Raw genomic sequence first — 13011 nt, forward strand, 5'->3', positions numbered from 1 at the left:
AAGGTTGGAACATATCTGCAATGCAATTACATATTATAAGAAGTCTGAGTCCCGGAGGCCGAGATCATAAGAGTACCAGCCGGTCTACCAGGACCCAGCTTATCGCTCATCTCCTGTCTAGACTGCCTGTAGGGTCTACGCTGGCACTGCCAATCATAAAGTATCACAACACCCCACCTTCAAAGAATCATTTTTTTTGTTGTTGTTATAAAATTACACTGTGCTTACTTTCAGAGAAAAGACTGAGCTTTTGTCAGTACAGCCACCTGCCAAAATGTTAAATATTTATCCAACACAGACATAGTTTCTCAATCCTTTTTTTCTTTTTTCAGGATGAGCTCTACTGAATGCTTCTTTTGGGATCTGTAGGCATTATTTATAAAAGTTAACTGGTACTGGTATGTTGGAAAAGTTTTTGTCACAGAGGCCATTGATTAGCTAAAATATATTTACTTAACTTTCTAGTCCCACTCAAAGAAATACTGCTAATTTTAAATATCCAAAAATATTTCAAATTAGTGGGCAAAAAACGTCTGTGTATTTTTTATTTTTATTTTTATTTTTTTTATTAAGGTCCGTATTGCTTATTTTGGCTTCTGCATCTCACTCTGGTTTCCCTGGTGACAGTTTTTGTTTCTCCCTGTTAAAAAACATAAAAAAACACATCATAAAAAGTCTTTGCTCCAACGTTAGACCTTGTTGGATTTTTCATGTTTGCCTGTCTCTCTCAGGTGACATCTGAACCTCTTGAGAAACGTCTGAGTGTGACCGCAGCCGCGTCTCTGTCCAGTTTAACAAGGCGCTGGATTCAAAGATGGCCGTAAATGTCTTATAGATGGGTGAGAATATGTGGGAGCAAAGGAATGTAACATGTTAAAAATAGATACGTACACACACCGAGTGACTTATTCCAGAAAAGTAACCTTTTTCTTCCTCACTCTGCCCCACCTAGTAATCCTTTAGTGTTTTCCTCCATATTGTAAACAGCGTTATGAAAGAAAAAAAAAAAAAAAAAAAAAACTGAGTTTCATTGTGTGTGCTCTGCTGACACTGTGGCTTATGGTTCTCTGAAGTACTTTACAGGTTCTTGTGTGAAATTAATGGCGGAGGGGAATATGTTATTGGTTCGCACTTGTAGCCAGAAGACCGGCAGTCTGTACAGGTCGTACCCCAAGTCTTTGCCAATGACAGCTGGAGTTAGCTGTCCTTCAGAGCTTGCCTTTATTGTCTCCAGGCCTGTTTCCTCAATGTGACAAAATGCCAGGGAGAAAGTTGCCCAATCCGAAGAGCAGTCAAACAGCAACCAGGCTCACAGCTTGGTCTCTCCTGACAACAGCAGGGAGAAACATCCAGCGCGCAGTACATCTTCGACAATCATGTTTGTGGAAGGTGCTGTTCTTTAAACACCCAAATGGTAGCTCAGAGTTCAAAAAACGCCAGCTGTGGCTAGTCTCTTGCCAATCTAACTTTTTGAAGAAAAACGTTATCATAGCTTCAATATAATAACCAGCAGCTAGTTGTTAGTAGAAGTGTATCGCTTTATGCACGGCTCAAGCTGAAATAGTATCCAAACTAAGCCTCACAAAGGCTTCAATTAGAGAATGTTTATTGACCAAATTACTATTATTAATTCTTGGACAGCAGCTTACTACTGAACTTATTTCAGGGATAAAGAGCTGAACTATTTTCACACAGTTTTTTTTGTTTGTTTTTTTTTTCACCGTTCAACCTGCTGTGAACGTAGCAGACTGTGTGAAACTTACGGGAGTTGCTGTGTAACTATATATTCAAAAGATAAAATGTTTAACAGATGTGTGTGGATGAAATCAGCCTGGCTGACCTGATGTTAGAAACTGGGCTTCTTACCAATGTAAACCCCTCTGTTAGCCCCTCTGCCAAAACAAAAAGACATCACTATTCCACTGCACTAACCGTGGCTTCACGGTTACCTTTTAAGAAATCTCAGAACACTAATCAACCCTTTGTTGGAGGTGACAACTGATGCACAAAAATAGTGTATTTAGTAAGTGTACATCCATCACAATGAGTCGGTTGTTGCATATATGATCTCCTTAAGTTATACTACCTTATTGTTGACAGAAATTTAAAAAGACAGGAAACCCCTTAAAGTTTTGACCCATCAAAACAACATTGTGACATAAAAGTTACGAGAGTAAAATCAATATTCGAAGCATAAAATCCATGGTGTGTGTACTTGGTAGAGAGATAATACCAGCACTATATATCCAACTCTAATAGTACATTTTCTCTCGAAAACTGGAGATGATGGATATTTTCTTCTTTCCACTGTCAACGTGCAGAAGGGCTGAAACTGTGTAAAATTCAGCCCACAAACTCCACATATTAACCTGAAACCTCCATCCAGGTGTCATTTTATAATGCTCATCTGGTCTCATTGAGATCATCAGAAAACAATACTAATATCTTAGAAAGTTAATTATTGTAAAAATCAGTCCCGCCTATACTTTGGTACCGTTCTGTCATCCTTCTGAAGCAAATTCATTTGATACCAAGAAAGTTTGCATTTTTTCATGACTTCTTTAGGAATGAACAGGATGTTCATAGAAAGTTGAGTGGAAGGAAAAAAGTGCTCCAGCAACAAGGGATACAGTCTTAAGACAATTGACTGGTAAAGTGAATTTAAGACTCTGGGAGACCTTTACAAGGAATGAACTGAGGCTGGAATCAGCTCATCAAGAGCCACATGGGTGACAGATGTCACTTTCTAAAAAAAAAAAATGGTCCAAGTCATTTTGTGCTATTTTTTTGTCCTTTTGACAAAAAAGACTTGAGGATATCCTACCTATACTTTATCTTTATGTACAAAATGCAAACAGTGTCCTATTCTTTCAAAATCCTGTCCATTCCGTTTGGTTTAAATCCTTCCTGCATTTCTTTTTTTGTTTGTTTTTTTTAACCACTCTTGCCATCGAGAAAACCCGTGAAACACTTGCTGAGTCTGTATGTTTCGCGTCTCTTCTCTTGCCTTCCCCTCCGCTCACCACTGCACCTCATTCCCTCTGCTGTATTGGCATTGACTCTTGTATTCAGGGAGGCCTCTGGAGGGGGGAGAGCGCAGAGGGAGACTTGAAACGATATATTATAGGTAAATAAATGCTCTGTCTGAAAAAGAATGCCTTCTCAAAACACACTCAGGCCTTCTCAGAGAAGCATGCAACCCAAATAATGCTCTAATTACTCCTCTGATAATATGATAACAGCTCTTCGGCCCCTCTTGGAGTCACTGGGTTCACCAGAGAAACGAGGAGCAGCCATCTGAGACAGACGGAGGAGATCATCTGACTGCACGTGAGGATTTTGTGTGTGTCCATCTGTTGGAACAAAAGAGGGAGAAATGCTCACTTTTGATGTACAGTATTTCTGCTTCCAGCTTTTCCAGCTGTAGGTGAACTTATTTCACAGCTGTTTTAATCTTCAATCTGAAGCCACTGTCTTTGACAAGGGCTGGGAAACAGGTGTCCTTTCAAACTTGCAAAGGAATTCATGCCCTTGAAACTTTTTCTTCTTTTTTTAACCTTTTTGGAACCATTCTGTTTAATACAGTTTATTGTGATTTTAAGCTATAAATCTCTAAAAAAAAAAAAAAATTGGGAAAAAAACCGACACGGTCTACAAATGAATTCATAAAAGTGTGATATATATCACGAATGGATTTAGGCCTGGACTGCGACTAAAAATGATTCGAACTAAGCAGTTCTTTGTAGCTGTGGCTGCGTGTTCAAAGATGTTGCCCACACTGCAAATACAGCTCTGACCAGTTCTCTGTCCCTGCCAAAGAATTAACGTCTCCACAGCATGATACTGCCACTGTCATGTTTTCCCAATTTGGAGATGGTTTCTTATGGAGATAATCAGATTTCCAACAAAGTGTTTCATCAGTCAAGACGTTCAACTCTGGTCTGATCTGAGAAGAACTCTTCTCTCCACCCGTTTGCTGTGTCTCCTACGTCGCTTGACATAAACTAAAACACGTCGTCAGTAAGTACGACTAGCTTGGTATAGATTTCCATGTGGTGATCAAACTAGTGGGTCAGATTTCTGCATCTGCATATTTGGCTGGTGGTTGATTATTGATCCCAGATGAGAGGACCAGACAAAGTTCTGAGCAGATGCGGTGTTTGCATAGGTACACAGAGAAACCTGGAAACACAAAGCTCCTTGAGTTGTTGGCAAAAGCTCTTATCAATAAGTAAAAACACTGACAGCTAAGTTTGAAACTTTTACTGTTTGCAATCCATTAAAAACACATTCATCTACTACTATCCTAGTTATCGATATTTTCATAAATAGTTTCAAACGATCTTTGACTAAAGGACATCACTGCATCATATCAAACAAAGTATTTGGTATTGGTTTTGGGAGTAAGCGTATTCAAAACATTTTGTCATGATTTATGCTCCGTCTGCATGTGAAATTCTTAGCAAAGCCGAGATGTATAGAGGGAGTGAAACCGAGGAGAGAAGTCTTTGCCCTGCTCCACCCTTGAGTGATATATATTCCCCTCCACTGCAAATCCAGCACCTGAAAAGTTCATCACTTCCAAGAAGGTTTTTTTTTTTTTTCTTTATTATTATTTGGGACGGTTTTCTCTGTATCAAGAAAGAAAGAGAAAAAGAGAAAAGAGAGAGCAAAAAAAAAAAAAAAAAACAGTGGGGAGGGAACGTTGCTTCTGCGTCACGTTACTTTAATTTCTTCTCCAGCTGCCAATGAAAACCATGAGAAGGGTTTTTTTTTCCTTCTTCTTCTTCTTCTTCTTACTTGGCTTAGCATCCTTGCCTTGGCAAACAGCACAACTAAAAACCACACTTTGAACAAGTGTAATCTTTATACTGTACGGCATGTGACTAAGAGGACTTGCGTTGATTCTACTTGTAAAATAACTTCCTTCCATTTCCACATCCTGATCAATCTAGGTGAAAACACTCACTAATTTATACAAGGAGCTGGTGTGCAAGGACGAAACCTAATCTGCATCTACATGATAAGATGTTGACACGCAGCCTTTTGTGTTACCTTATTCACATAAAGTATGGTCAAGATGGTGAGCAGAGTTGCGCCACAATGCAATTAAAGTAATGTCAGTTGTCCTGTTTGTTTACTTGCATGTTCAGTCAGTGGCAGTCTACCGATGTGGTTTGCACATTCTGAGCACTCTGAGAAATTTATGGCTCTTCACATGTTGGATGGCGTTGAAGTGGAGATTCATGGTTCACAGAGCTCATAATTTCCAAATCATTTAATGGGCTACCCCAGTGTTTCTTTTTGGAGTCCAGACTCCATTCGACCTTGTCTGGCTGAAAACTTTAAATGTTGGGAGTCATTTGATTTGTATAATTCTGCATCGGATAGAGTTTCTTAGAACCACTATCCGTTATTTTCCTCCAGTCATCCTTTTATTGTCTATACTCACTTCTTCTTGGGTTATGGGGGACTTGTCAAGCAACCCTATTTCTTTACCTTAGTCTGTTACTTTAGACAAAAAAAAAAAAAAAAAAAAAAAAAGTTGAGTAAACAGGGTTTTTTTTTTACGCTGTACATTATTGGAAATGACCAAATATGTGACCATATTAGTTATCAAGATATAAATATACATATTACTTTAGAGTTTTCAGTCAGAATAGAATCGTTGGTTTGTTAAACCCAAACACATGTTCACCTGAGTGAAAATGTGAAACCAAATATATATAAAAAAGGAAGGAAGTAAACTTCATTTCCGTGCCTAACGATGACTGAAAACGCAACAAGAGTTGAAGAAAGGCATTACAAATCAGATTAGTTTAATGTTTCAGTTATAGCTTGTGCCTGTAAACCTAATGAACCAAACCAAAGGATCAAGTTGTGCATTATTAATGTTTGTCTTTGTGAGCTTAAGCAACACCCCTTTTGCTCATTTTCAATAAAATATCATTTCATCACCCAAAACAAGTTTTCTTGGGAAAAAAAAGGAGAAAAACACTAAAAAAAAAATGATGTTGCGTCTCATGTGACAAGGAGGGGCTGTGCGTTTTACCACTGAGGCAAGCGCACTTCCTCCACTGTCCACTGCGGGAATCGACTATATAAACCCGCAAAAACGGATTCTTCCTGAAACACTTACAAAGTCTTCAAAGAAGCAATCCATCGATGCTTTGTCTCTCTACTGCGATCCGTCACAGAAGCTTTAGGAGTGATACTGCCCTGCCAACGCTGGCAAAGCCAACAGGAGGTAGCGACGCTCTTTAAAAGGTAAAAGAGGTTTTTTTTTAATGTTCTTTGCCATATGGCAAAATAAGCTTGTCTGGGTGCCTCAGATTAAAATATTGCTTTGTGGGTTTGTTTTTCAGAAACACTCCATCTGCAGTTCCCTTGAAATCGAACATGAAACTCCAGTTATTTGCCACAGATGTACTACTTCTGTGCATATCTTGGGGAGCAAGTGCGCTGGCAACGAGCGTGCCTGCTGCGTCAGCGTCCGCGCCAGGTGCCAACATCACCGGGCTTGGCGCGGCGCGCGGCCACGGAGAAGGCGAAACAGTTTCCAAAACCAGAAGGAAGCGGTATATTAGTCAGAATGACATGATTGCCATCCTCGATTACCACAACAAAGTCAGAGGCAGAGTGTTTCCTCCCGCCTCCAATATGGAATACATGGTGAGTCAAAGCTTTCATTCAAACATTTTTTTTTCTTTCTTTTAGTCGAAACAGGTCCTGCTTGGACAAAACAGCAGTGATAAATTGGACATTACAGTAAAAAAAAAAAAAAAGTGTAGTTTCAATGCAGATGCTATCGTACCTGGAAACATTTCTTCACTGTTCCATTGTCTGCAATTGAAATATAACAGTATTGTCCTTTTCCACTGTTTGAACTTCTGGTATGTTCTCCAAATCATTTTTCAATGAGTGTCACAAGACGGCACTATGGCATTGCTTTAAGAATGCGTCTAGAGAAAACCCTGCTTGATTATTTTGGGATTTCTATAATTGATTTCTTTGCCTCCAACGTGTGACTCTGTGTTTAGGTGTGGGATGAGACTTTGGCAAAAACAGCAGAGGACTGGGCACATGCTTGCCTTTGGGAACACGGACCTCCTCATCTTCTCAGGTTCCTGGGTCAAAACCTCTCAGTCAGGACAGGACGGTGAGTGACCTTAGACTTCTCTTTGCTCACATCTGCTGCTCCTCTCAGGATGGAACGCTTTCTCAGCAGTAATGGTCATCTTATCGTTGCCTCCTTCTTGGTTCTCCTAAAGGTTTGTGAACTGTGACCTGCAGGCTGCCATAGGAATGCTTCTGCGACCCTTTCTATAAACAATAACAACAACAACAACAAAATGTAGTTTTAGCCATGACCCATGAAGACGAAAAGCCCAGGCCTGTAGTAGGTCTTGAGTTTTCATTTGGCTCCCTCCATGTGAGCCTAAACTTTTATATTTTATTGAAATGCAGTCCAGAATTTTAAGTAAAACATAAAGTCAACAACACTTTTGTGCCATCTGTCTCTACACACCAAAACACCAGATAAAATTTAAAGTGACAGTTATCACATAGACTTTCTGAATGATATTTTATTTAAAGAAGTAAAAAAACCCAGAAGCATTTGTATTGTGTTTGGGACACTGGCTGGGGCAGGAGTGGCTAAAGTGTAAAACACACCTGAACTGATTTGGCATCCGACCCAATTTTTAATCGGACAGAATGACATAATGTACCAATTAGGACATGTTAGAGTTAAGGCCAAGACACATTGTTTGGATCCAACTCTTCACATTCTGATCTGATTTTTTTTTTCCTAACATGCAGGCTCCGACTTGATCACTGGGGACTGTTTTTGGTTGGACAGTCAGAGACAGAGTTTTGAGGAATCACTAACTTGAATGTTTTCTAACTGCTGCATACATCCATAACATTTTTCTTTTGGATGTGGTGCCAAATCAGAAACCAGGTCTATCTTGGTCAGAACTACACAGCAGTTTGACAGGAATGTCATGAGGGTCACAGGAAGTGAGACAGGTGGAAAAGCAAAATGCATATGCTTTATGTGAATGTACAAAGTCAAATCTTTTACTCCCATAAAATCAGCGTACTGAGTGAGAGGAGCTCAAAAGTACAGAAATAAATTTAGGGGTGAAACGGCGATCTTGCTTGAGGTTGTTCAAATGGCAACTGTCGGACCAGCTTGTATTTATGGTGTCTGGATTTTTTGGTATATATTCTTGTGTGAATACTCAATCTTGCAAGTCTGATCAAGAACGCTCCATCAAGTCAGAGCGTTTTTATCAGGATCAGAGCATGGAGAGTCGGATGCAGGTGGCGTATCTTGACCTTAGGCCACATGCTCTCTCCTGTTCGACTTCTTTCCATCAAAGAACATTTAGACATGTTTGCAGTTCAGTCATCTCTACTGCATTAACCATGAACATTTGCACAGTTAAGCTAGAGTGCTCTATCACCCCATGACACAAGCTAAACATTGTGAGATGTCAAGGGGACTGACAGCATCTTTTCTAGTTTCCAGCAGTCTACACTAGCAGCTCACTTTGTTGTTCATGTTGGACGCATGCGGTGCTGTGATTTGTCTAGGTGGCCAGGAAAACTCAAAGTGAAGTTTTAGCTGGATAAGTATTCGCAAATAAATCAGATCCACTTGATCAATAGAAACAATAGAAACAGCACGAGGGAAGCTATATTTTATTGTAAATGAGAGGGGCTCCTAAGGTGTGCATTTCAGATGTGAAGGGGACACGTCCATGTATTAACCATGAAACCACAAAGTCAGTGTTTGTTGACATGAAAACAATAAGGTAATGTCTCAGATCAGGTCAGATTAGATCATATGTGACAGGATGGGATTAGATGGGATGAGATTAAGTGGTTTGGGAAGAATGGGATCAAGACCACAGAAAACACAGGAACCAAAATAACAAATCGTCATTTACAAACACTCTAAAAACGCTAAATGATCACACATTCAGTTTGTCTGTATTCTGCTCGCAGCTATCGGTCCATCCTCCAGCTGGTGAAGCCCTGGTACGATGAAGTGAAAGATTACTCATTTCCATACCCCCGTGACTGCAACCCACGGTGCCCTCTTCGGTGCTATGGGCCCATGTGTACCCACTACACACAGGTACAAAGATATCCATCATTATTATTATTTATTTATTTATTTTTACTAATAAAACCCCCTTCAGCTATGATTTCACTCAAATTCTTGTTGCTTTTTGCAGATGGTATGGGCAACATCTAACAAAATCGGTTGTGCTGTTCACACGTGCCACAATATGAATGTATGGGGTGCTGTGTGGAAAAGGGCAACATATTTAGTCTGCAACTATTCACCAAAGTAAGTACACTGTACATCAAGTGGGAAGGGGGAGGAGGGTATGTTTCATAACCTGATTTAGCGTTTATTCACATGGCAGAAAGTCTTTTTGATTTGTGAAGCATGCCCATTATATTCTGTGCCGCGTTACAAAAATGCCACCCAAGCTGATGAAGGGTAACCTGCATTAGCAGAGGAAAATGAAGGTTCCTGAATAGGATCCTACGCAGGGTCAAACTTGTGACTCACTCATGATCTGGTTTGAAACATACAGTACAGAAGAGCTATTTCATTTAGATGCAATCCCACTTTCCTGTCAGCAGAAGTCACTGTTGTCACCTTTAAAAGGTCCGACGTTTGTGAATAATTCCTGCTTGACATGTATATAATGAATATGAGAGGTATTAGAGTACATTTCCATTTTATTTTTAGTTGTGCCTTTTTACTAAATGCATGGGTCTGCAACTCAAGTCCTTGAGAGACACTGTCCTGCGACTTTTGGTTGCTTCCTTGCTCCAAGATGCCTGGATCAAATTAATGTTTCCTAACTAGACCCTTGACAAACTTGCTGACATGTCAAGGAGGTAATTTCGGTTTGCTGAAAAAGTGACGGATCCAGACAGTTACATATTAATTGGGGGAAGGAGGTGGTGTTGCAGCATGGGCTTTCTGATGATTGTAACAACACTGTCAGCAACATAAATCGTCCTAAAAAGATCACAATTATGACTGTTAGAGTTTGCAACAAATAATCTTTCTTCATCAAAACTGCATGAAGAGCAGAACACGTGCAGCTCACAATAACTGCTAGAGCGAGATAACTGATCTAAAATCTTATCTTCTTGTTTTTTAAACAACCTTTTTTTGTATATTTTCTGCTTACATTTTCTGTTCCTTGTAAGCGTTTCATACAGGAAGATCTTTAGTGTTCATCACCTCCTTCCTTTGCTTCTAGCGTAAATACACCTCTGTATCTTTGTAAGACAGATACAGCAGGTAGGATATCATATATTATCAGAACCTCACTAGAAAAAAAAAATCAAGTATACATTTTATGAAGATAGGGAACATCTTTTTGCTACAAAAGGTTCTACTCTTAACAAAAAAAAAAAGACCTAACTCTTTTGGCAAAATATTAACATTATTGCTTGTGTATCTCATAAAAAAGTAGCTTTTTAAGAATGTTTTCAGTCTTGTTCATTGAACCCTGTCTATTTTAACCATTGACTGTACAGTTGTTTGATTCATTAAAATTATATATCATTCAAACATACTTGCAACGAAGGTGCTGTAGGCAACACAAAGCCTTAAGTAGTGGTGATAACTCAATGTCTGATGCAATATCAGCTACTTTTACACACTACTTTTATTGCCTTTTCCTAACTGTGAGTGTTTTTGGTTTTTTAGGGGTAACTGGATTGGAGAAGCTCCTTATAAAGTTGGCGTCCCGTGTTCCGCCTGCCCTCCCAGCTACGGGGGATCGTGCAGCAACAATATGTGCTTCCCAGGCATCAAGACCAACTACCTGCACTGGTTCAAATAAACACAAGCTTCCTTACCAACATGAGCCGACAACCCACAGTACCACAAAGACATTGTTTTTTTGTTTTAAATCAAGTAAGGATTTGCACAACAGTTGAGCAAAAATGCTTTTCTGTATATATGGGCTTATTTAAGGAAAGACGTACACAACTGAAGGCACCTGATGATTTTAGTGACTTGTTAATCTGTAAATGAGTCACGTTCTCTTTTGTCAGTATCCTATGTAAATTAGAAATGACGACATACATAAATATATTTATATGACAAATGGGTCATTTCAACAGTGCTTACTTTATGTGGTATTCAAACCCATTGACAATGTGGTAATTAAGGACATAGCAGCCATCACAGCTCCTCATTTCAGTTCACTTTGGTGCTACAGGTATCAAACCTTCACGGTGTGTGCTCTGCCTACACAAAAAAAATGTTTTGATCAAACAGGATCAAAGCGCTTGACCTTAGAGGGGAACCTCCACTTGCAGCGTTTTCATGCCAACTACGACTTGCCAAGTTCACCAATATATCACGACTTGCCGACTTAAGGTTGAGTCATCTCGGCTGGGCCTGCATTTTTTGTCACAATCCAGCTCTGGCTTCAGTCTCTTGTGACGATGGTGCATGCATTAAAAATAAAGCTGACTGGAAAGGCATAGTTTTTGTAGGCTGATGTCAGCACAGGAAAACACTTGTGTTTTGAAAGACCTCCTGGAATACCAAGCAGTACGTTTTCGGTTTTAATCTGCACTAATTCACCTCAATGTCATATCAATGACAATCCTTTGGGGCATTTCACAGATTTTATTCACATATTTTGTATTTATGTTAGACATAAGTCTGATACATATCTGCTCTGTGATAACACCTACGTAATTATATCACCATGTAAGTTTAATGGTTTATTACATTCCTTCATGTGTATTGATGTTGCTTATATTTTGATATGATCACTCATTTAGGATTCAGGCACTCAAGTGCACCTTAATTGTTTGTAAATTTCTAAAATAGCAAAAAAAAGTGTTTTTTTTTTAATGTGTACATAATCATACCTTGACTATGTAAAAAAAAAGTTAAACCGTAAGTTATTCATTTTTGTATGTTTAAGTTATATTAATTTTGTGTTGTTTTGTAAAATGGTAGCATATATTCGACATACTGAAGAGTACAAAAATAGGAAGAATCACATTTTCAGCACTGACAGTTTTGAAATCAGCGATGATATTAATGCTGTAAAGTCCGTTTTTTTATGTGTTGGACTTGTATTAAAATGTTTAATTTTATTGTTTCATTTCTTGTCTATTTTTAACAAAGCCATAGGGTTCTGGCTTAATGTTTATTATGAAGTGTGTTCAGTATATTTATATTTAAAATTGGGATGATACTGCGTTTTGTGTGAGTTTTTCCTTTTTTCCTCTTTTTTTCTATGGAAAGAAAGTTATAGTAAGTTAATAGTTTATAGATTGTTTGAGAGAAATTGATTTAAAAAACAAAACAAATGAAAACCATCTAACACAACAATGTGGATGGGTTTTTTTATGCCCTTTGCTAGATTTATACTCTAACTAAACTGAATGGCACCAGACAGATCAAAACCAATAAGAAATCATTTCAGCAACTATGGAAACAATTCCTGTTTCTAGGAAACATCAGGATTGCTGGACTGCCTTAACATCTTCCGTTCTGTCGTGAAAGTAAATTATCATCGTTATACTCATAACCATAACCATCAACTTTATTTTTATAGCACATTTCAGAAACAAGGCAATTCAAAATGCTTTTTATAATAAAAACAAAAAAAAGGAAAAGAAAATAATATTGATGAAAAGTTGCAATCTTGACTAAAACTATTCATGTTCCACTTACTATTCAAAATCAGCTCTAAGCAAGACTAGATCAGTGATCATCGGCATTGATTTAAACAACTTCGGAGTTCCAGCACCTTTGCATGTTTTTTTCTGGAAGTTGTAGCATATTAGTGGAGCATAAAAACTGAGTCCTGCCTCAGTCCTGGATGAAGAGTAGACTGATCTGTTGAAGGCTGATACAGCAACAGTGTATTTTGGTGCTAAGCCATTAAGTGATTTATAAACCACTAAAAGCATTTTTAAAGGCTGTCCTCCGAACTTTAG

General features: G+C 38.6%; 1 protein-coding gene across 1 annotated transcript; it reads left to right on the top strand.

Moving 5' to 3' along the window:
• Positions 1 to 6104: 6104 nt before the first annotated feature.
• On the top strand, positions 6105 to 12170 carry LOC106937644 (peptidase inhibitor 15-A-like). The gene is made up of 6 exons (XM_015019266.1): positions 6105 to 6267; positions 6366 to 6672; positions 7041 to 7159; positions 9016 to 9148; positions 9249 to 9364; positions 10751 to 12170. Exons 2-6 carry the CDS (start codon positions 6400 to 6402, stop codon positions 10884 to 10886), a joined length of 777 nt encoding a protein of 258 aa, XP_014874752.1. The 5' UTR covers positions 6105 to 6267; positions 6366 to 6399; the 3' UTR covers positions 10887 to 12170.
• Positions 12171 to 13011: the final 841 nt, after the last annotated feature.

This window comes from Poecilia latipinna, unplaced genomic scaffold, assembly GCF_001443285.1.
Source record: "Poecilia latipinna isolate Pla-1442-1.1 unplaced genomic scaffold, P_latipinna-1.0 Scaffold2397, whole genome shotgun sequence".
In the NCBI taxonomy this organism is placed as follows: Eukaryota; Metazoa; Chordata; class Actinopteri; order Cyprinodontiformes; family Poeciliidae; genus Poecilia; species Poecilia latipinna.

Excerpts from the sequence above, each read along its gene's own strand:
- LOC106937644 (XM_015019266.1), top strand. The coding sequence starts at position 6,400 with ATGAAACTCCAGTTATTTGCCACAGATGTACTACTTCTGTGCATATCT. Across the intron at positions 6,673-7,040 it reads CCTCCAATATGGAATACATG|GTGTGGGATGAGACTTTGGC; the intron begins GTGAGTCAAAGC and ends CTCTGTGTTTAG. Across the intron at positions 7,160-9,015 it reads CTCTCAGTCAGGACAGGACG|CTATCGGTCCATCCTCCAGC; the intron begins GTGAGTGACCTT and ends TTCTGCTCGCAG.